The sequence below is a fragment of the Zonotrichia leucophrys genome, chromosome 9, assembly GCF_028769735.1.
Source record: "Zonotrichia leucophrys gambelii isolate GWCS_2022_RI chromosome 9, RI_Zleu_2.0, whole genome shotgun sequence".
Lineage (NCBI taxonomy): Eukaryota > Metazoa > Chordata > Aves > Passeriformes > Passerellidae > Zonotrichia > Zonotrichia leucophrys.
In genome coordinates this window covers 12,069,582-12,093,094 of record NC_088179.1, presented here as the reverse complement: position 1 = coordinate 12,093,094, position 23,513 = coordinate 12,069,582, and the positions used below count along the sequence as shown (strand labels likewise).

General features: G+C 40.9%; 1 protein-coding gene across 10 annotated transcripts; it reads left to right on the top strand.

Moving 5' to 3' along the window:
• Positions 1 to 254: 254 nt before the first annotated feature.
• LOC135451698 (phospholipid scramblase family member 5-like) lies at positions 255 to 21,908 on the top strand. 10 transcript variants are annotated; one of them, XR_010441410.1, is made up of 11 exons: positions 3,276 to 3,332; positions 6,263 to 6,453; positions 7,158 to 7,362; positions 9,937 to 10,088; positions 14,098 to 14,143; positions 14,990 to 15,210; positions 16,211 to 16,372; positions 17,013 to 17,174; positions 18,065 to 18,143; positions 18,222 to 18,297; positions 19,436 to 21,908. XR_010441410.1 is itself a non-coding variant. In XM_064721131.1 (11 exons), the coding sequence occupies exons 4-10, from the start codon at positions 7,350 to 7,352 to the stop codon at positions 18,101 to 18,103; spliced, it is 795 nt and encodes a 264-aa protein (XP_064577201.1). In that variant the 5' UTR covers positions 3,281 to 3,332; positions 4,650 to 4,789; positions 6,263 to 6,453; positions 7,158 to 7,349; the 3' UTR covers positions 18,104 to 18,143; positions 18,222 to 21,908. The 10 variants fall into 10 exon arrangements, 7 of the variants coding, with proteins under 7 accessions (XP_064577203.1, XP_064577205.1, XP_064577199.1 ...); XR_010441409.1 differs by having other exon boundaries at positions 18,222 to 18,974; positions 19,816 to 21,908; XR_010441408.1 differs by having other exon boundaries at positions 18,222 to 19,536; positions 19,816 to 19,831.
• Positions 21,909 to 23,513: the final 1,605 nt, after the last annotated feature.

Sequence of the window (23,513 nt, the reverse complement as noted above, 5' to 3'; positions counted from 1 at the left end):
CACCTATTTCTACAAACTCTATTATTGGTAATTGTCTTTCTGTTACACTGTAACTGTTTTGGGTTCAGTACTTCTGTAAATCATTGAAAAGATTCAACCTGGGAGTTTGAAAGCAAAATGCTGTCAAGACATACTAATTAGAAAAATTGTGCACATGCAACCTCCTAATGTTCACTTTGTTCTCATTTGTTTTACAGATGGTGCTGGGTCAAAGAAGCAACCTGTCCTTGCAGGACAAGCAGTTCTGAAGTTCTGAGCATCTCTACGTTTTCATGTATGCACAAGTGTTCTCCTTAGGTTTTTTTGCTTACCTAATCACACTGGTGATTTGCTAACATTTTCCTCTTCTCTTTTAAATTGTATGACAAGCAATCGGCAAAGTGATTTGTGGGAATCAAAAGTACATATTTGTTGTTTTTGGGATCAAGAACAAATGGAAAAACTTGTTGTGGTTTTGGTTTGTTTTTTTTTTTTTTTTTTAATTTTGCCAGTAATTGACCTGTGATACAAGAAGAGAGGAATATAAAATCAACCTGGGGAAAAAGAATCAGGTTTCCAGATCTGCTTTAAGCAGACTAATGCATGAACATGTCTATAAAAATGGGTGATTGGACCCGTAGTAAAATGGCTGCTTGGTGCCCACTGAATGGTCCTGGCAAACTGAGGCACAAAGCTCTTACTGTGTAGCTTGGTGTGCCAGATAAGTTCCTTGGGTTTTGTTTGACCCAGTTGGGATGCTAACATTTGGATAATTGTTATTGCATTATTTTTCTGGAAAATCCACAGTAGATAAGGATTGTAATAAATTCTACGTGTTTTCCCTATTGGTTATCAATAGGAAATAATATGAAAAATAAAATTACCTGGAATCCTGCAAGGATTACTTAGTGGGTCATTACCATTCCTTCAGTAGGTAGAATGTCTAAAATGCAAAACCAAAACATTTTCAGATTAAAAGAAAACACTCATAGTTATGCTGTAATATTGGGCAGACCTTCAAAGCATTGGTACTAAATGTAGAAAACAAATTGGATTGAGGTTCTTAGTTCCTTTTGTTATTTTTTAGGGGATGAAAAGCTTTATCAGAACTAAGCTCATCTAAAACTTATTATTCTTTCAGTATGCTAATTAATAGAGCAGGATCATGGATTTGTTAATTAAAATAAGATACCTCAGGGAAACTGAAATTAATTTTGCTGTCCTAATAGAGTTGCCATTATGCCATTAAATCTTAAGGATGTCTTATCTACTTCTCTTTTCTTCCTTCCCTCAAAAAGTAAAAAGAATGGTTTTATTTAGTTTGAATTTAGAATCAGAATATTGAATGGTCGTTTTTTGAAAATGTGGAGAAGATCAATGAATAATCTGTGCTCTTGGTGCAGCTTGGGATGGCCAGACCTTACCTGGACCTGCCTTGGCAGAAGGTCACGCTGCTGACTTGAGAGTGGGTATCAACCTCAATTTCAAAGCTTTTTACTTTTTTACATTTTTTACAGAAGGAAAAGCACCTGACATATCCTCAGTGTTTTCTGATACTCTGGCATTTCACTACTCTTGCTTCCAATTTAGATGTTCCATAGAAGAGAGAGGGAAAAGAAGTAAGTGTGAGAGAAGTACTAGTTTTTCTTCTACAGCAAAGCACAATTGTTTTAATTTTGCTTGATGAATTTTCAAGGCCAGCAAAAAGGTTCTCCATCATCACCAAGAACGGTAATTGCAATTTGTATCCAAGACTTCTGTCATTCAATGTACTAGATGACAGAAATAATCTTACTAATATACCAGTGTATGCAGAGCACTTTATCCCATTTTATCATAGGCCTAAATATGTAAAATTTGAGACAAGCACAAAATCTAATTGGTTAGGGACTGCTGAGCAGTTGCAGTTTGGTTAGTCCTGTGAAAGCTTCTGACTTCCCAGGAAGAATGTCTGCTGTTTGCTTTCAACCTGTAAAGTGTTCAGAGGCATTGGCTGCATTAAGGACAAGGCAGGAGGCTGTTCTGTTACTGTTCAGTTTGTGTTCAGCAGACAGAATTTGGGATGTTTTGTGAATTTCAGTTGAATGTGGCAGCTGGTTTCAGGCAAAAGTAAAAATAATAACAGATGGAATTAATTTCATCTTCTCAAAATAAATTAATGACAGTATATTAAAGTAAGCAGAAAAGTATCCTAAAATATCTTTGTTTCCAGTTTACAGTCAAATCAAGTAAACAGTGGGCCTCCAATGTGCTCTTGCCACAGAAAAAGTTATTCTTTCTCACACTCAAACCCAATAAATATTAAAGGATATTTATCTGGAGCAGAATAGATCTTCAGAATAGATTCACCTTCAGGATAGATGTGTTCATTATTTAGAACAAAATCACTTAGAAGTGAAAGACCAGTTTGGAAATTTCTTCATGAGCAGTGGTGAGTTTTGGTACAGATTTTGGTGCAAGGCGTTCAGGTCTTCTATGCTGCATCTTCCTGGCCTTATTTTTTGATTCAATAATATTCTGCTTACATAAGTCTTGATGGCCATACTTCCTCTGCTTTTTATTCTAAAACCTGCTTAATGTGACTAAAATTGAAACACTTGGGTTTGGGGATGAAATCAGTTTTTTGGACTAATTGCTTTGTACAGCTGTTTCAGAACTGGAAACCAGGACAGTTTAGGTTAGTGGCAGTGCCCACAGCCCCTCAAAGGCTGTATTTTCATAAGAACAAGATTTTAGAGATTATGAAAAAAACCTTAAAATTCAGTGCAACAGAAATATACTTCCAAAAAAAAAACCTTGAGAAAACCAAAACCCAAACACACCTGTTTCCCCTGAAACCCCCAAACAGACAAACCCCATGCCAAAGCCGCCTTTTTTTCCTGTATCAAGATTTGGTATGAAAGCTGCTTTATGAATTTCTGGTGGATTGTCGTATTTTGCTGACATCTGTATTTAGTTTCTGATCCACACCAATACTTGCTGGGGTAGCATTAAAACCTCTGATATGTATTCAGTACCATGTGCCATCTCTAACCACGAACACTCCGAAGGTTTCTTCCCTTCCACAATCACTCTGAGATTGCTATTTTGATCCCATTTCTCCCAGCGGAGTTGAATGCAAAGTAAAGCTCCAGTTGCTGGAGAGCTGTTATTTTAAAGATTGCGTTTTGCTGTTAATTGGTGCACGACAGGCACCTTGTGTAGCAGCTCCTGGCAGTGCTACTCAGGATGCAGCTCCTCAGCGGCTCCAGGCGCTGCCTGCGGAATTCCAGTGCCTCTGCAGACGTCCTTGCAGGGGAGGAGCTCCTGCAGGCACCCGCTGGAGCAAGACACCTCACAAACTAAAGTTCAAGGTGAGAGCCCTTTAAGGTGCTGGCTGATTTAAGAAATTGTTTGGGTTTTTTTTTTTTTTCTCTCCAGTGCAGAAAGCAATATTTGGTGAAATAGTCTAACTTGGGGCTTGTAATTGCACAGGGTCACAGTCTGATGGTTATGATTGCTCTCATTTCTCCTTCTGCTAAAGGGAAGGCAAGAAAAGGGAAGAAAGAAGGCTATAATATTTATTATTTAAACAAATGGCAATAACAATGCATTTTAATGCTGGTCACAATTGATATTTCAAGGGAGGGAAATTTAGAATGCAAACAGCGATTGGTGATGATCCCTCTCAGCAGCAGGGGAGCTCAGGCTGTGCCTGGTGATGCTCAGGGCATGGCCTGGTGCCGTGTGTGCTGCTCCCAGCCTGTCCTGGTGTCTCTGTGCTGCTCCCAGCCTGTCTTGGTGCTGTGTGTGCTGCTCCCAGCCTGTTCTGCATGGCACAGGGCATCCCTGGGGCTCAGGAAGGGCAGGTGAGCAGGGGCTGTGCTCTCTTGCCTGAACTTATGGAGGTTGAGAGGAAATTTCGTCTTACCTGGAGGAGTCTGTAGTGGTACAGTGGGGAAAGGGGAGTGCCATCTTCTCCTGCTGAGTGCAGGGACAAACACCTCACACCAGGCTCACAGAGCAGTTTTCTGAACAGCAGGGAGCAGGACGAGAAATCAAACAGCTTTTCCTAATACTTTGAAATTTGGTACTGTCTCCTGTTTTCCTCTTGTGAGGGTGTTTTTTGTGAAACCATTGCCATACTCCTCCTGTGGTGCCTGTAGAAAATGGAAGAGTGATTAGTCTCCAGAGAAATGGCACCTATGCTGAGCTATATGACATTTTTGCTCTCTTGATCCACCTGGTTGGCTGTTACTGCATCCTTTCTGGAGGAAAATCTGTGTTCTGTTTCTGTGCTGAGGACAAGGATGTCTCAGTCCATGGATGTGGTTCCTGCAGGCTGCAGTAATTTGTGTAATAACCATGAACTGCAGTGGTGCCTGTACCTCAGCTCAGCAGGGATGGATCTCTGGGCCTCTGGGGAACTGGTAGTTATAGAAAAGATGCAATTTTTCTTTAAGGAACAAGGGAAGGTCTTAGATGTATAAACTCCTCCAGCCAAGCACTGCTTACTCTGATCTGGATAGGTTGATTGATTTTGATGGATCCATGCTAACTCGTGCCTTTCTAAGGATTTGCCCATCAATTTTTATCAGCTTTACAGCATGGGATGGAGCAAGAATGTTTTAGAGCTAGCAGGAATGTATGACTCAATTTCTTCTTTTTTTTTTTTTTTTTTTTCCAAATAGCTGTGAATGTGTTTCAGATGCCCAGCATAATCATGCAGAGGAGGGCAGTGTACTCTGTTTCACTGCTGAGACTCTGACTGGTAGAGTCAGTCAGTGTAGACAGTGATTTTGTTCCCCTGGGCCTTCTTCAAGTCACAGAGGTAACCAGTTCATTGTCTTGATGAAATTCTCCTTTGAGTGCTGCTGCTCTGCTTCCTGAAGGCCCTAAAATATGGTTACAAGTAGTAGTACACAATTCTTTAAATGTTTGTTCTCATTTCTTGAGTTCCACCTGTGCATATCTAAAGGGCACCAAAGAATTGCTGTCTTTGTGCTTGAATAAATATTATTAAGTCTTATGTACCTGGTGTCTTAGTGAGAATGCTTTTAATCATGGCAGCAGCATATTTGCACCAATATATGAGTATTTATTTAAAAAAAAACTCACCAAAAATTCAGATTACATTATTAAATATGTGGTTTTACTTTAAAGTAAAGTAAAGACTGTTGCTTGCAAATCCTTCAGAAATCTGATGATATATTCCACTACAGTTGTTGCTTTGGAATAAACCAATAGGAGTGGGGTAAAAGGGGACATATAAAAGATGTAAAAATTTGTGAAAAAAAAAAGAAAAAACCTACAAAATATATGTAGAGCAAGTTGTGTTTCTTTCTGTTACCTATTTATTGCAATTTTGCAAATAATGTCATTAAAAATTGGTTCTTTGGGACAGAACTATTTCAGGGAAATGTTTATTTGATGAGCAGCAGGAAAATGAAACCTGGCTCCTGCAGGGAGGGGAGGCTGCCTGTGCTGCCAGGGCAGCTCTTGGGCAGAGCCTGGGTCAGCAAATGAATCACTTGGACTTCTCAAAAAATGCTTTTTAAACTTCTCTTTTCAGCATATATTTTTAAAATGTGTTTTGTCTGTTTGAGGAACTTTTCTTTATGTATTATGATTGTTTTATGCAGTGACAGAATAACTGGGGCTTTTTTTGCCCTGTAATTTTCTGGGAGGTAAAATAAGTCTTTATTAATTTTTAGAGATAATTGAGTGCCATCTTGTTTGAATTCTCTTATATAATTTTAAAATATAGGTTTACTATATTTGTCCAGAGCTTTCCCTGTACCTTTTTTTGGTTTTGTTAGGCTTTGCATCTGCTCTCTGGGTTAGAGCCTCTGCTCCAAAAAAGCCCATCCTTGACAGGGAGAAAGGAAGCAAAAACTTTTGGCCATTCTTAATTTTTATTTCCAGCTATGTCAAACTTCCTCCTAATGCAGAAGGATTTTTTCAGAACCCATTTTTCAATCACCAAAACGTTTGTCTCTGTCACTTCTCTGGTTGTTTCCAGGTTGAGCACAGCAGTCTCTGTTTCCTGGGCTGAGCTGTGCTTGCCACTGCACCCAGGGAGTTCCCAAGCAGGCAATGATAAACTCCTGGGAAACTTGATGCAGCCAAACCCATGAGTAGCTCTGAGGCTCTTGCATTTGCTACTATAGTCTATAAAAATCAGCTTCTGTATAATTTGGGGTTTTTTTGGGATGGGTTTTCTATATTTTTCGTTTAGAGAATCCTCATCAGCATCTTCCTGAGCTGAAAACACTGGAATTTAATCTGCTTAACCATTCTTCAGACAGATTCAAACCAGTGCAACTTGCAGTAGCAGAGAGGACAGGAAATGGTCCCCAGCACCTCCCTGTGCTCTGCTGGGCTCTGTGCATAGGCTCTGCCATTCCTGCAGCCGTGCATCCCAGCTGCCTGCAGATCACATCTGCCTGATGATTTCCACAGCAGCTTGGGCACCCAGGGCAGGAATATGAGCTGGTAAGTGAACATTACTCTCCCTTCTCCTCATCTTTTCCTTCCAGTGCAGTGGGGGTAATTATGTATGTCACAATTTTGGACCGTGCTTGTCCAGGACAAACAGTGTCAGACTGTTTCAGTTCTCCAAATCCAGTTCAAACACCTCACAGAGATCAGCAGAGCCCTCTGTGGATGTGCTGGGGGGGCTTGGTGGTGAGGGAATGAATGTATAGGGTGATTTTCTGGCTCTGGGTGTAGGCATGACATCCCTTGGAGGACATCCTCTGGCTAATGTTACATGGATGGAATTCAGTGAGAAATTCAAGACGGCTTTTCCTGCTCTGTGCATGGAAAATGTTCACTAGGGTCAGCTGTAGGGAAATCATGGAATTATAGAGTGACCTGGGTTGGAAGGGACCTTTAAGACGAACTAATTCCAAACCCCCTGACTTGGACAAGCACAGCTTTCCCTGGACCAGGGGGCTCAGAGCTCCCTCCAGCCTGGCTTTAAACACTTCTAGGGATGAGCTGTCCACAATTTAATTTTGGCTTCTGTGTCTTTACCGAATAGCCCGAAGAAGTGGAGACGCAAATAGTGACCTGAAACCAGCATCACTATATTCCCAGAATAACCACAGACGTTCTAAAGCAGGATTCTAGTTCCAAGGTGCTCATTGAGGCAGTGGGCACCGTGCAGCTGTGAGCTCCTTTCCCTCTCTCCGCAGCTGGGATGGGCGCAGGGTCCGGCGCTCCCCCCGCGGCCGCGCTGCGCTCGGTGCCGCTCCCGCCGCCGATAGCCGGGACACAGACACCCTCTGAAGTCCCGGGCATGCTGTGAGCCCTGCTTTATTTGCTGCAGCAAGAAAAGCCTTTTCTTTTAACCCGGCTTCCTTTGAAGAAGTAACTCAGGAAGCTTCATGGCCTCTCAAGGTAAGTGCATCTGTAGTCTGTATTTTTAGATCGTGTTTGCAGAGAACTACAGGCTTGTGCCTTTCCAGCAATCAGCAGTCTGATGAAATGAGCGTTTCAGGATAAAACCACATCAGTCAACTCACAATTGTTTTGTCTTCCTTTAATTTTTCAGCATCCAGCATTCAAGGGGCTCCTAAGGAGACTAAAATCTATAGTAGGATGTTATTTGAATAAAATATATTATAAAATGTTAGCCTCTGCATTCAGTCAGAAAATTGAGTGTGGGTATCTTGGTGCTTAAATCTGTCAATTTTGGTGTTTAAACCTGTCACTACAGAATGCCTGGCAAGGGTGGGTACTGAACCAAGGGTGCCACTATTTTTGCACACTTCTTCCCTATTTCACTTTGAAAATACCACATCAGCAAAGGCTTTTCACATTCAAAACTGGCCAGAGATCTGATAACCCGCCATATGAAGAATAATAACTCAAGAATAACTGAATTTAATCAGATTACTCCTCTCTGGGTGTGTCTGTCATGTACTGACTTCAGTAGTAGCCATTGATTACTCAGAGCAACGGGCAAACGTGCAGCATTTGATCTAAGCAGCCTTCACAATTCATTTTCTCCAAGTTTTCAAATGCTTCAACTAAGCAGAAGGATACAAATCTCTTTTTCTCTTGATTGCAGCTCCAGGGGGGTCATTCTGTAGGCATGTGCAGAGGCATGTGCTGGCCCAGGGAGTTTTAGCAATGTCTCACTATGTTTGCCACATGTTTATCCCTCTCTCTTGCCCTCAAAACACTCAAGCCATTCTGCATTAGAACACTGAAAAGTACACAGGAGCAGGCAGGTTTTGCAGCATTGTTTTACTCTTGCAATATAGAGTATTTTGTTTTAAATTTTGTTTAGCTTTAGCCATATAAGAGAAATGGGGTTTTGCATATTTTTCCTGTATATCAGTTAGGAGAAATGGTTAAATAGTAATGCTGTGGAATATGGTTTTTAGTATGAAGAAACTGACAATTCACCTCTTTCAGGAGTATACAACTCTACAAATTATGTTTGTACAGAATACTCACTGTATCATATGGTAACTTTTAAGGTTCTCCATGCTAGTAATGAAATGGGAATCATACACAAGAATAGACAAAGTGTCAGACTAGCTCAAATTGTCATTAATATTTAATGTATTTACTGTTTGTTTTTTGTATAGCTTAAAATTTGACAGGTAGAACTGCAATTTGTTGTCTTTTTTCCCTCTTTATTATTCAAGAATAACACTAACACTGGGCTACTTCGTGGCATTTCATGTAACAACAAGAGTTACGGCAGTAACTGAACCCTGTGAGGTAAAGTGATGCAGAAGAGGATATAAAATATTTATTACCCAGTTATACATTTTTAAAAGCCAGCAACAAATTCAAAGGGGTTACTTCTTCCTGTGGTCTCAGACTTTGAAAGAAAGCAGTGGCTGCAAAGACAAATTAAGATCAAAATATGATTGAATGATGAATCTTTCACAGTGAGTTCAAATAATACTAAAGGATCTCATTTAAACCCACAGTAGCAAAAAAGAGATTCAGACTTAGAGCCAAAATTCCTCCTGGACCTCAAACCCCATTGTGTCTAAGTATGTGATAAAAATTATCAGTTTGGGGACTGCTTTCCTGCCAGATCACAGGGGCTTAGCTCAATAACAAGGATTTTGCCATTTGAATGGGGAGAGCTTCAGTTTGCTCCTCCTGGTTCCTGCAGAGCCAGTGTTGCCTCAGGCCAAGGAACAATGTACCTGGAAAAACTAGCAGGAATTTTTTGGCAATCCAGTGGTTAAGGTGGTCCCTGTGCTGTGGGAGATGGTGCCTGTGGAGCAGAGTGGAGTTACAGATGCCTGTGGCAGTAAATGCTCTCATTACCGTCACATTCCTGGCCAAGGTCACCATCACTGTGCCCTAAAGGACTTCTTGTGGTAGCAAACCAGAAACACAGCATAATGATATCTGATCCATTCATTAAGATAATAATGAATAATACACTATAAGGGGCTGTGTAGACTTTGATATCAGGGCTGTACTATCCAGCTTGGGGAATCTGAGATCCCTGGGAAGGTTATCTCTAATTAAGAGAAATTATGGGTGCCCTCAGGATGCTGGAAAGCATCTTGCTGGAAGCCAGCCCTCGGCAGCTCAGGGCCCACAGGGCAGCTCACAGGGAGCAGGGCTGTACTGAGGGGTTCTGGCCACCCTGAGTGTGAGTCCAGGCCAGCTCCAGCCTTGCCACACAGGCTCTGTGCTCACCAGCCGCCAGAGCAGATCTGATGCCCTCCAAAACCACATCTGATTTAACTTCATCTGCAGTGATTCCTGTTTGCAGTGATTCCCCTTTGCATGTCCCAAGGCAGCTTTATAATCTGTGCTTGATGTGTGGGACGATCAGGAGATTCCTTTTGGGTCCTTACTCCTGGCCTGAAGTACTGATACAATCACATGCAGAATGATGTTATTGTTCCAGCTTTGATCCAAGAAGCTCCTAGCTGCTCCTTGGTCCTGATATTTCTGGGTTTTTTATCTTATTTTTTTTTTCCCCTGCAGAATCTCAGGGGCAAAGCAAACTAATCTTTAAGGATTACCTCCCTGGTTCTTCTGACACTCCTCAGCAGAATACGCCTGTTGAACCAACAAGTCTCTGGAAGCAAGCATCACACACTCATAATTTGCCACCTGGTCTGGAGTACCTGAACCAGGTCCTGAATCTTTCTGACTGTTAGAATTGTTATGTTTTGCTTTTATGTTGCTTTGATACCCTGGAGGTTGAGGTTGTTTGGGTTTTTCCTCTTGGGGGCAGGGTAGGTTGAGATGGAGAGGCTTTTTTGTTGTTTGATTTTACTGTGAGATAAAGAACATAGGAGGAAGAAGCTTGCCATTAATTTTGTAGAAAATAGATGAGCATAAGTCTGAGTGGCTACAAACTTGCATTAACTCTGTGTGAGGAAGATAATGCTAATGCCTGAGAGAGGAAAATGCTTGAAAATAGAGGCAGAGAAGTAGATCATAGGTGGGGAAGAAAAATTAATGCTTAAGTCTTCTCCCTCCTACTGCTAAACATGTGGCTGTCCCTTTAGCTCTGGGAAATCTCACAGCTCCTGGAGCTCAGAGCACTGATGGTCTGCGGCTCTGCTCCACTCTTACATGCTGAGTAAGGTGTCACATGCCTGCCTGGCATGGGCAGGGACAGAGTCAGGTTGAGTAAGGTGTCACATGCCTGCCTGGCATGTGCAGGGACAGAATCAGGCCCCCAGCACAGTCAGATCATGATTCTGATACACCTCTGCTGTGTTTGCATTTTGGTGATGCTGAGGAATGTTTACTTCACTCAAGATGTGTATTTTAGGCACACATTTCTACTAGTTTTGTATAGAAGCAGAAATTGAATGTATTTTGTATTTGGAGCTAAGTTACCTAGATAGCTAATGAAATGGGGAAACTCTTCAGAAGCAGTCTTTCATGTGGAGTGATGAGTTTCATTTCAAGATGCCTGAGCACAAAATGATGTGTGTTGTCAATTACACAAGCATTTGCTCACAGACCGTGGAAGGTACATTTTTTAGTCTAAAAGTGATTGTGCTAGTCAGTGCTTGGCAGGTTACATATTCAGGCTCCTGTATGAACACAAATTACACCTCAGATTTACCCAGACAGTGCAGGCAAGCAAATACCATCACTCCATTTTGTAAAAGCTTTGCATCTGACGTTAAAACAAAAGAGCAGGTCACTCTCAGAGCTGCAGCTGGAGCTGAAGACCTCATTCATGCCTGTTCTTGGCCTGTGCTGCAGCCCTTGCTAAGGACTCTGTTTTCTCTGCAGTCTGAAATGTGGGAAGCGTGTGTGCAGTGCTGCTGGCTGGCATGTTCCCCCAGCTCGAGTTCCATGTGCTGCAGAACCTTTTGGTGTGTGATGCTGGAGCCATCCTGGCCCATTTCATTAGGTAGTGAAAGGGGCTCCAGGATGGATGCAGCATAAAGGAGGTCCCACCTGCAGGGAGAGGGCTGCCTGCAGAATGCGAGTGGGATTCACAGCTGCAGGGGTAATAATCCCTTTGGATTTATCCTTATGGACTAAGAGATTTTCACAGAATTAAATGCTTGAATGAAGATGTTTCTAGCAGAACTTGGAAATTATTTATGCTAATGGGAAAATTTCTAGAAGACTGTGTTTCATTCTGGTGCTGTGAGCACTGGGGAAAAGAGAGTCCAAACTCTTGGAAACAGGCACAGAGAGGTGCTACTGGAAGTGCACGGGGAACAGAGAACCTCCTTTAAAACAAGACTCCATCTATTTTATCTGTAGAATAAAAACAACAGTTCTGGAGAGGGAACCATACTGAGTGCCTAGGAGAGTAAACAAACTGTGGGAAAGAGACATATTTAATTTATAGAATTTCGTTACTAGAAGAAAGATTATATAGAGTGTGGTTGTGCATAAATACAGAATAACAAATAGGAATTACATTCTTCAGCAGGATTGGGCAGGATAACTGGATAGATTTGAGAAAGCTGAATGTATTTCTCAATAAGACCATGATATGTCTGATACAAGGATTCAAATTTAGTCAGTCTCAGAGAGATCCCTACAGTCTTGTTCTAAATAGCAACCCAAGGATTGGATGAGAGGAAAGGAAAATGTGCGTCCTGTAGGTAAAGGCCAGCCAGCAGCATTTCACTCTGCAGATCCACACCCTGCAGTGAGTTCAGGTGTAGGAATCATTCTGATCAGTTGTTTGAGGTGCACCAGAGAAGGGCAAAAAACTGCTTCTGCCTCAGCAAACACATCAGCTTTCTAAGTCTATCACTATTTAATAACTTCCTACATAAAAAAGTTACGTAAACTTCATTACTGTCTTCCAGATTACAGCCATAGCTCAGAGAGTAGTTCAGTCACCATGACAAAAATCAAATGAACTTTTTCTGACAGCAGGAATAGACAGGTGAAGCCTTGGAGAAGAATTTTCTGAGTATTTCAACTGCATGTTGTGCCACCACTCAGGTTTAACTACTTTTGTAGAAAGCTTCTTTGTTTAGACTTGGTTAGACTGATCAGATGTAAATTTGATGTCCACAGAACTGAATACTGAAAATTAGCTGTGTATAAGGAATTTTAACATACCTGAGCTCAAGGGGACCAGACCCTTGTTAAGCCAAAGGGCTCTGAGTGCTTTCAAATGCAAGTGCAGAATTCCCTCAATCCACAAGTGCCCCAATAAAAATGCATCAGAATAACTGCCCTGCAGAAACCAGTGAAAGGCAAAACAAGGATAACAAGTGGTACTGCTGTGTTGTCTCAACATTGTTTATACGTTGTGCACAGTAAACCAATCGACCAAAATCACTCAAAGCTTTTAACAATTCAGGGTCATTAATTTTCTTTCCCCTGTGAAAGTCTACATGGGAAAAAGAAATCCATGTTAAAATAAATACTAAAATATTAAAATATCTCTACAATCTTTAACTTTTTTATTCTCTTTCCATCAGCAGAGCCCTTCCCATGAGCTCCAAGAGCTCTCTCATGAGACCCAAACAACAAACAGCAAAGATTCTTGGGAGAATATTTTTATGTCTAAATATTTTTTATTATTTTAATTACTGGCATGCACATTTCCAAGATTAATGAAAGGGATAAAGAGGTTCCTCCTTTTACCAGCTTCTCTTTGCAGCCTGAACTAGCTGCAGGAGCTGACTAGAAGTGACAAATCTCTGCAACAGTTTGAATATGTACCAGGCAAGATTTATCAAATTTAAAATATCCAGGCTCTGGAGAGCTGTGCCACGCTGGTCTCAGAAGGTCACTGTGTGCTTTGTGTCTGCAGCTGTGAGTAACAGCAAAACCCTGTGCAGAGCATTCCTTCATCAGGAATTTGCAGAAAAAATACTGAAAAGAGATTGGTAAAGCCTAAAACTGTCACATAAAACAGGCATAAAAAGTCACATAAAACTGAAAGGTAGACTGGAATTAAGTCTTGCTGGTTTTATAGTGCTAGCAACTGTTCTCCAAGAAAGAATAATGTTGGAGGGATGATAAGCACAGCAAAGCTAGGTATGATGGCAAGCAGTTTTTCTCCTGCATTTGTAAACAGCTCGTGGTTACAAAGGTATTTGTAAAAGACATTTTTAGCCAGCTGAGTGTTTCATTGTTGTTTTGCTCATTCTGGTATTCTGGCATGACCATTTGCCAGATTCAGGGTGCAGGGCTCGTGTTCCTGAGATCAGAGCATTAAAGCTGGTTTGCGCCCATGTTGGCATCCCCTGCCTGCCCTGCTGGGCTGCTCCAGCAACGTCCTTTGGGATGTGGCCACTGCATATGCTGAGCTTGAGCCCAGGCTCATTTACTCCTGCACTGCCATGGTGCCCATATATTTGGGTTTGGGGTGAGGAGCTTCCCCTCTGACACAGAGAGAAACAGGAGCAAGAGTGGATTCTGCTTCCTGTTGCTGTTGTCTGCCTTATTCCCCCAGTGAAGATTAGTTTTCTTCGAGTGTGTGGATGAATTACATGGCCACAGCACCTAATCTCACATTCCTCAGCCATAATTTGAGTGAAGTCTAAAGTGTGACTTGAGATATCGTTCAGGCACCCAACCTGTACACCTCTGTAAGGAAAGAGATTTTAATTACAGGTAGATGAATAATAAAAATAGACATGTGACCACTGGCAGCCCCAGACCTATCCAAGACCCACCATCTTGTTTATTTTTTTTAAGCAGCTGGACCAGATAATTATTCATCAGCAAGTGGACCTTCTGGAAGGTATGGTGCAATCCTTGTCACCCTTTAACAGTGCTGGTACAGGGGTGTCCCCAAAAGCCATCCAAGGCTTGCCCCCAGCTCACTGAAGTCCCTGTGAACCCTCCTGCTGCCCTGTGTCAGGCTGTTATGCGATGATAGGGTGGGGAAGGCTCACTTTGTTGTTTGCCTGTTCTGCAGCAAACCACTGAGGGGTGAGTAGTCTATACAACAGTCCTAAAATCACTCCCTCAGACACCTCCCTCTCAGTGTTATTAAAGCTTAACCATCATTCAATGGAAAAATTTATCTCACAATCATTAACATACCATGAGAAACAAAGCAAAGAGAGAAACAAAGGTCAGAAAACATAAAATTTAGCAAAAGATTTTATAATTATTTAGTTTCTCAGAATTTCAAAGTAATGAGCAAGTATTAAATACTGTAAAATTTTACTGCCAGTAAAATACTGTAGAATGTATTTCTCCCATTCAGAATGGTTTTAGCCTGACTCTCAAACAACCTGCTGGGTGAAAGCTTTGTCACTGAGGTGGGGTCTCAGGATGTTACCTTTCGCAGATGATAATGCCAGAAAAAGCCCAGACCAAACACTCAAGATCTGAATTCTCTGTTGCGGTACGTACTTTAGTGTACAGCAAATCAAAGTCTGAATTAATTCCTTCAAAATACAGACCTGGCACTATTATTTCCCTGCATATTTCCTTTGTGTTGCTACTTCAAAACAATTTTGAAAAAAACCTTTGTCATAGACTACTAGAATAAATGCTCAGATATATACACACTAACATTATACTGAAGTAATAACAAAGATTTTATTATGTTAACCTTCTACTTGTTTTGCTTTATTAGCCATCCTTGGCACAGAGACCTCCAGCAAATACGAGATAAAGAACCGCCTGGGCCAGAGGGTTTACTTTGCAGTGGAAGAGAACGGCTGCTTTGACCGCAAGCTGTGCTCGCCCCTCCGGGCCTTCACCATCAGCATTGCGGACAACGCGGGCCGCGAGGTGATCCGCGTCATCCGGCCCCTCCGGTGCACCAGCTGCTGCTTCCCCTGCTTCCTGCAGGAGGTGAGGGCATCCCCAACGCCCTCTGTGCCAGCATCTCGCTGGCAGCTCCTCCAGGGTGGCCGGGAGCAGCTCAGGAATTCACAGCCCCCTTTGGGAGGACACAACTCTTGATGAACGAGTTCTGTTCCCTCCCTCCCTCCATCCTCCCTTCTGTGGGACCTGGCTGTGCCTTCTCCCTTCCATGGGACCTGGCTGTGCCTCCTCCCTTCCGTGGGACCTGGCTTTGCTGACACCCCACACAAAGCTTTGGTGTCTGGTGATGTCTCTCCAGTGAGCTGACGCCCCAGGACGCTTCTTGCACTGACACAGGCAGAGATCACCCACTGAACTCAGGAGGTTGGAGGATGGAAACTCTGTGAAGCCCACTGGCGTCGGGGGTGGGACTTGGAAGCAGATCTCTGAGGAGGCTGAGCCCTTGAAGATCTGTTTCTTCAGGGCCATATATCTCTGGGAAATGGCAGAACATGGAAGTAAGCTGCTTGGAGTAAAAAATGTGAATCCCGTAGAGCATCAGGTCTTTCCTTTGTATTTTTTGGCTCTCCTTTATTCAGACATCTTGCTTGTGTTATGAAAATGTTTTACAGGTTAGCTCATCCACTTACCTTCTTAGCACTTATCCTTGTCAGGATTTTTAAAGAAAAGGTCCTTTGGTAGCACAGCTACTTAAAATAAGCTTGTAGGATACTGCCTGAATACAATAAATTTTTCCCCGTTTATAGCTTTTATAAAGCCTTTTATTGTATGTAAGGTGTTGGATTCTGTTGCAGCTTTTGAGTTTTATATTGTCCACAGTATTTAATAACACCCTTAGACAGTTCTGCAATATCCAGTTCCATGTTTGGTAAAATGATTATTATATTGAGTATGGTTATTATATTAAATGGTTATTATATTGAGTAGATATTTATCTTGTCATTTTATAAACAATACACTATCACAGAAAAATACATTAATATAAAATCAGCTAAAACCATTTTTTGTTGTTTTCTTTGTTTGCTAGTTAGAAGTTCAGTCCCCACCAGGTACAGTAGCTGGGTACGTTGTACAGAACTGGGATCCTTTTCTGCCAAAGTTCACTATACAGAATGAAAGCAAAGAAGATGTGCTAAAAATAATTGGCCCATGTGCAACCTGTGGCTGTTTTGAAGATGTTGATTTCGAGGTATGTTTTGTACAAGTGTCAACAATTTAAAAGTTTTACTACTTTGAATAAATTTCTCAGGTGAGAGGGAGAATGGGAGAGACTTGAAGAAACCCTGAATAGAGTTTTCTGATGTGAACAAAGTGCTTTGCTTTAGTTAAGAATCATAAAGGAATTTTTGGGTTTATCAACTTACTAACTCATTAGCTAAATTAGAAGACTCCAGTGAGTATTGTTTGAAATTTCAGTATACTGTAAGAAACATGCAAATGGTTGCATAATTGACAACATGCCTGACCCTGAGAGGACAGTGGTCCACAGCAGTGGGCCTAGGAGAATGTAGAAAACAGGAGAGAGGAAAAAACGCCACAACTCTGTGAAAGAAAGGCAAAACTGGCATAAACTTTCAAGACTGCTTTCTCCCACTTTTTGTCCTCTCTAAAGATGCTGATGTTTCCAAACTTGAGACCCTTCCTTGCGTGCCACTCGTAAAGAGAAATTTGACACTAATAGAACATCGTAGCAATAACAATAAAAGGAGAAGCTGACAACTATAGCATACTCAGCATGTCAGGACACAGTCATTAATTCTGTGGAGATGTCATCAGTGTGCACTTGATTTGTTTACATTTATGTCTGTTCCTGTTTTTCCTTTGTGCAGGTAAAAACTCTCAATGAGATGACAACGATCGGCAAAATTTCCAAGTATTGGTCTGGATTTGTCAACAACGTCTTCACCAACACCGCCAACTTTGGGATCCAGGTCCCTGTGGATCTCGACGTGAGGATCAAGGCAGTCATGATTGGTGCTTGTTTCCTCATTGTAAGTGTGCAGGTGGACAGGCAGAGCTATAGAGATGTGCAGACCGGGCACAGAGGGACCCTTGCTGTCAGCTGAGAACTACAAAAATGCAAATGCATTGGAAAACCAAATCCAGTGCCTAAAACATAAATTAACTAAAACATTTTAATTTTTATGTTGGCTTTTTTTTTTAATGTTCCTAAATTTTTGTTAATTAAACTTTTTTAATAGTATTACACATGCAGTTCAATATTTTGTATGGCAGAATCAAATCTCAGCATACGTTTCAAACCTATCAAACTCTCCCAAACCCCTTATTGTGTTTGAACAAGTGTATGCACCAAAAAAAAAAGATTATGTTGTTTCTAATGGTAATTTCAAAGCAATTCAACAATTCTGTTGAGTGTTGTATGTAAGACCTTCAGGTCATAGGAAAATTCCTACAAAATTCTTTTGTGAAGATAACCATAAGAACTATATGAGAAGGAGAATACTCAGCGCTAGGGGTAAATATGAAGTTAAGATACATGTTTTCTAGAATTAGAAATTGATATTTGCTGTGTAGCTCTTTTGCCAACATATTTGTATTAAAATGAAATGGTTTCAAAATAATCTCTGATACTTACATCAGAGACTACAAACCAAAATTATAATACTGCTTAAATTATTCACTGAAAAGTGTTTGCTTTAAAATTCCAACAACAATTCAGAAATTTTGCTTTTAGCAGGATAGAAATGACAGTTAAGATTTTCAGATTCCCCCCTCCAAAACTGTTTCTCAGTGGCAGTGATAAAAAGTGATTGACTAATATAAATACTTTATGTAACAAAAACCTGCAAGTAAGACTTTTGATAGTAATTTTTGCATTTTTGTGCCTTCCATATCTAATGCATAGTTTGTTTATTTGTAGGACTTAATGTTCTTTGAAAACTCTTTGGACCGATTATAACAAGATGACAGAAACAATGAAATATGCAGAATCTGTTTCAGTAGGTAAAAATGAACATAAATTGATCTTCTTGCTTTGAAGGCTTATACATTTCTAATTCTTTTTCATTTTCTTCCAGAAATCGCTTGAGCTTTGGACATGATTTTGAACTGCAAAAATCCTTGTTCCTTATAGGAAAAGACAGGGAGCTAATGGTGATGTTTATTAAAATATGTCTCATGTAAATAATAATTTCCCACTTATATTTTTTATGTGTAATAGCTAAACACATACTTTTCACACAGAGCACTGTTGCTTTGGAACAGTGCTATTCTCTTCTTTCTCTTTTGATGTTCCTGCATGGGGAATCATGAAAGATTAGATGAAGGCTTGCAGCATCACTGATGAAAGCCTAAGTTTAGAGAAGCCTTTGATGTTTTGCAAGTGCTGGTACCAGTTTCTAACCACATGAGGGTGTGTTCTGGGGGTTTTGCTTTTTTATAATTTTAGAAGTAATTTTCTGATTTGTTATTTAATTAATAGTAGCAAACTGATTTGAAAGTAGCAAATATAAAGACATTCCCGATGGGAAGTTGAAGATGTTATCTGTTTCAGCGAGTTGGAATAATGGAAGTTTTGTTTGCTAGTAAATTAATTTTGTGACATAGATTGTTTTAATGAGTGGCAGCCAGAAATTGGACTTCCAGCCCTAGACTTGGGAATATAAGCTCTATTCTGAAAATCTGGTCTTCCACTATTTGCACTGAAGGCAGGCCATAGATGAAGTTTGGGTGATGGTCCTCTGTGTGCTAGAGGCTCACAAATCCCTTCCCTTTGTACCAGCCAGGGTTAAGGATCCTTCCTGCCATCTGCTCAAGGCTTTCCTGAAAAGGTTTGTTCCTCTTTGTAATATCTGGTGGCTGGTAATTTCTCATTCGGACTTGCCTGAGGCCATCCTGGAATAGAATTATTCTTTTCCTTTGGCAAGCTCAGGTATTTTCTATGATGACTGGGCAGAAGGAGCTTTTCACAGTTCAGCAGTTTCACATGGTTGTTCATTCCTGCAGCCACACCTCAGTGTTCCCAAACAGTTCCACCAACTTTTGTTTAATAAAAGCTTCCTTTGTAGGAATGGTATATATGCAAGACATAAACAGATTTTTTTGCTGTTGTTGCAAATTATTTGCTGTATGAACTTGCTTATGCCTCTGAAAAACTCCCTTCAAGAAGAAAACCAGTACCATAAAATATTGGTGGCAAACACAATTGCTCTCATAGTCACCAGTCAAGTTTCTAAGGGGAACATTTTACAAATCACTAGAAATGCTGGAATTTTTTAAATTTTTTTTTTAGTGGCAACCAGTAATTCAATTCTTGAAAACAAGCAACACATCAACGGAAAGAGAGGAGATAATGAATAATTCATAAAAATGAAAAAGAGCTAAATTTATCAGGTGATTACTTCTCAACAAATATTTAGACTAATTTTAAATTAATGTTCATGGATATGAATTCAAACACAGTGAAGTCAGGAAGTTGCAACTAACGTTCCCATAGTGAAATTAACTCAGGAATGCTTATAGATTTAAACAGTATGTTTTAGATTATATACCACACTTAGGTATTTATACAGATTTACATATGTCTTGAAAATAATTGTGGTTAACAAGCTCTGACAATCATCATTATCTGTTAACCATTTCACTGCTGGCTCTCGCTGTGGCTCGTGGCAGTGCAATCAGGCTGCAGGAATTGGGAGCTCACGGGGAATCTCTGCTGCCACCTTTCCCGGGAGGAAGCGCCCTGCGAGCTTCGTGGGCCAGAAGCTCCCTCGTGTGGAAATCCCGGGATTTGCAGAGGAATGCAGGATTTGCAGAGGAATACAGGATTTGCAGAGGAATGCAGGATGCTTTTTGCTGTTCTCACACTGATGTTGTTCTGTCAAATGCAGCTCCCACATGCCTGACTGTAGACTGAGAAAAAGAACCAGATTATGTTTTTTCTCTTTAAATCCCTTTGCCATTTTAGACAGAAGTCACTGCTGTTGTAGCCCATAATCTTGGCTGTGGTGCACTGTTACTGAGCTGTGTGTGGCTGAGCACTCGACTGAATTCACTGCCTTAAGCTGAGCAGAATCCCCACCCATCTTCCACTTTTCCCCTGAAATTTCCAGTCCTCTTGTGGCCCTTTACAAGCCAAAGATGTCTCTAAGCAAATGTGTCCAGCCTCATTGAAGCCAGCACAAAATAAGGTTTTACTTACCCACAGGGCTGAATTTGGCTGTGAGCATCCATGTATATACTTTGTAGGTAAGCAATATGTGCATATAATTTTCAATTAATTCCAACCAGATGATAACATGGGATTTCTCACAGTGACTTTGTTGCTGTTTTTTGTGTTAATACAAAGGATTTTTGCTGTTAATGTGTATGTATATGAATATGTTTGAATGCCTCTGTTTACACTCAGGGGCAGCTTTTGGGGCATGCAAGAACAGGCTCATCCCCTGGATAAAACAAGCAGTGGGGCTGGGACAGCTCTTGGTGCTTAGAACTCCCTCAGCAGGCTGCTTGCCCTCTGTGCCACCCTTCAGCATGCTGGTGGAAATTCAGTGCCATTGCCAGTGCTTTTCCAGCTGGGAGATCACTCATCTGGACCACAGCTGTCACACAGGGCAGGGATCCATCCTCAGCATGGATTCTGCATGATGTTGCTAAAGAAGAGCTAATGTGTTCTAAGATCTTAACAACCTGTATCTCTAAATAATAACTTTTTCTTATTAATAGCAGTATGTTTCATGTTATTGGAGCTATATGCTCACTTTTCACAGTTCCCCCATAGGCTAGGAGTGGGTCCCAAAGGAGAATCCAGAATCTCCCAAAGGGTCACAAAGTTTTTCTAAAGCAAACTCATGTCCTGGATATCATCTAGAAAAAAACGTGATTGCTCTAAAGAAACGGAAATTTTACTTCATCCAGCAAAGCAAATATTTCTGATCAGTAGCCAAACTGTAAATCTGTGTAGTTCACACTCCTTGTGTTCAGTAGATGGCAGCAACAGCTCATTATGACAGTGTTTAACTTTTCACACATCATCCTTTTTTCACCCAGGATGCTGATGGAAGTTCAACATACCTTTAACCTCCAATTAGATTCTACTCTTAACTGAAGGATTTTATTTTCTCTGTCTGCTATTAAACCTTTGCCACACAATACTGGATTATCTTTACTGCCTGCATTTACAGCTGAACTGATTGTTATTTTATGAGATCTGATCAGGGCATGGGCAGAATACAGTCTACCACAAAGTGAGCTCCTCTGGTCAGTACCCAGCCTAGTTTTTTGCACCTGGAGCATCTCTCCAGCTTCTGCAGGTGGGCAGGGGAGAAGCCCCAGCCCCAGGACGCTTCCCATCTGCAGAAACAGAAGGTGCCATGTGTAAAGGAGAGTGCTGTGTGGTGCTGTACCTAGAAAAGGTTTCTATGGGGAAAAAGTCGTGTCCCTGTGTGCTGGGGCAGAGTGGGGGAAATCCCTGTAGTGCCACAAACCCAGGTGGCACCAGCACGTGGGGAGAAGTTGGTTTGCCCATGGGAAGACCAGGCACTTCCTGTCAGAGAGTGAAGACACAGAGTCACTGTAAGTTCTGAGATTCTTTGGTTGTCTGCTAATTTGGTGCATGCAAAAGTACTTCTCTTCATAGGCATTGCTGTCTGTATTAAAAAAATATTTTTGAGTCAATTTGTTTATTTGTTGGATTAGACAAACCTGGAAATTATCCAAAATGCACATTTTCTAATAGAGTTGTCTAAATGAAGCTGTTTTGGGGAAAAAAAAAAATAAAAGAAATTTCCTCCTTCTGACCCTCAGTTGTGGTATTGGTTTATTTTAAATTAGAATGGTATGTTCTGTGTTAGAGTGATGAATCCTAGTTTAATTCAACTCAAGGTGAGTATTGAAGGAAAAATTACCTGCAAGTCATTTCATCAGGACTTATTTACTTGATGTGCTTTTCCACTTTAAGATACTCATTTGAAGGACTTGTTTTCCTCTGTTCCAGTCACATTAGGTAAGTGCTCTATTTACACTTCTGGTGTTTTGTATTAAAAACCCATACATAGAAACAACCAAACCACGAAACATCCTGCAACCTTCTGTTACAGACAGTGCTTTGTGAGGAACACCTGTTTCTGTCTAGAAATGACCATGGGCATTTTCTCTTTCTGCCCCCTCCAGATCATAGAATCACAGAATGGTTTGGAATGGAAGAAACCTGAAAGGTCACTGAGTTCCACCTCCCTGCCATGGGCAGGGACACTTTTCACTGTACCACGTTGCCCAGGGTCCTAAAGGAAATATCACAGTGCATGTGTCAAGGTCCAGTATTGCATCAAAAGTCTTTTCTTAGTCATCTCTGGATTGTTTGCAGACCTTGGGTAAATGTTGGACATAATGACTGTATTAGTTTTCTATCCATGTGTCTTTTAAGCAGCTGTCACAATAATGTCCATTTATACCAGCAAGAACTGAGAAAAGAAATGCAGCCTGGGATCAGAACAAGGATCACTACTATAAATACCTTGTATATTTCACACTTTTCTAGAATTCAAGAGAAAGTTTTGAGCATTTTTTTTTAATATTTCTTCTGGGCTCCCTGAAGAACCCAAAGTGTCAAAATACTGTTTTATTTTAAAAAGTCCTATTTACTTTGCAAATCCAGGGGAGATATTTTGGCTATTATGTATAGGATAGCATGTTGAGTGTATAGGATAAGAGTAAGAAAAGATTTTTTTAAATAATTTTTTTAATAATTAATAATCCAGAGGAATTTCCATGACAAGCTGAGAGAGCTGGGGCTGTTCAATCTGCAGAAAAGAAGGGCCCAGTGAGACCTTACAGCACCTTTCAGTACCTAAAGTTGCTATATGAAAGTTGGAGAGGGACTTTTGACAATGGTGTGTAGTGACAAGACAAGGGGGGATGGTTTTAAATGGAAAAAGAGCAGGTTTGCGTTAGCTACAAGGAAGAAATTCTTTATTGTGAGGTGGTAAAGCCCTGTCACAGGTAGCCCAGAGAAGCTCTGGCTGCCCCATCTGTGGAAGTGTCCAATGCCAGGCTCAATGGGGCTCTGAGCAACCTGGGATAGTGGAAGGTGACCTTGCCCATGGCAGGGGATTGGAACAAGATGAGCTTTAAGTCCATTGCAAACCAAATCATTGTAGAATTTGTTTATTTAATCTTCTATCTCTAGTTCCAAATAATTGTAGATTAAGGCTCAGAACAGCTGGCTAAAGACCCACAAGGGGTGCATTCTTTAGCCTTTGGCATTGCCCAGGTCTGGGTTGCCAAACACTGTGTTTGGAACCCTTTAAAATAAGACTAATTAAAAAATGTTGTGGTTTGAAATTCAAAGAACTTTAAAAAATATTAGTATT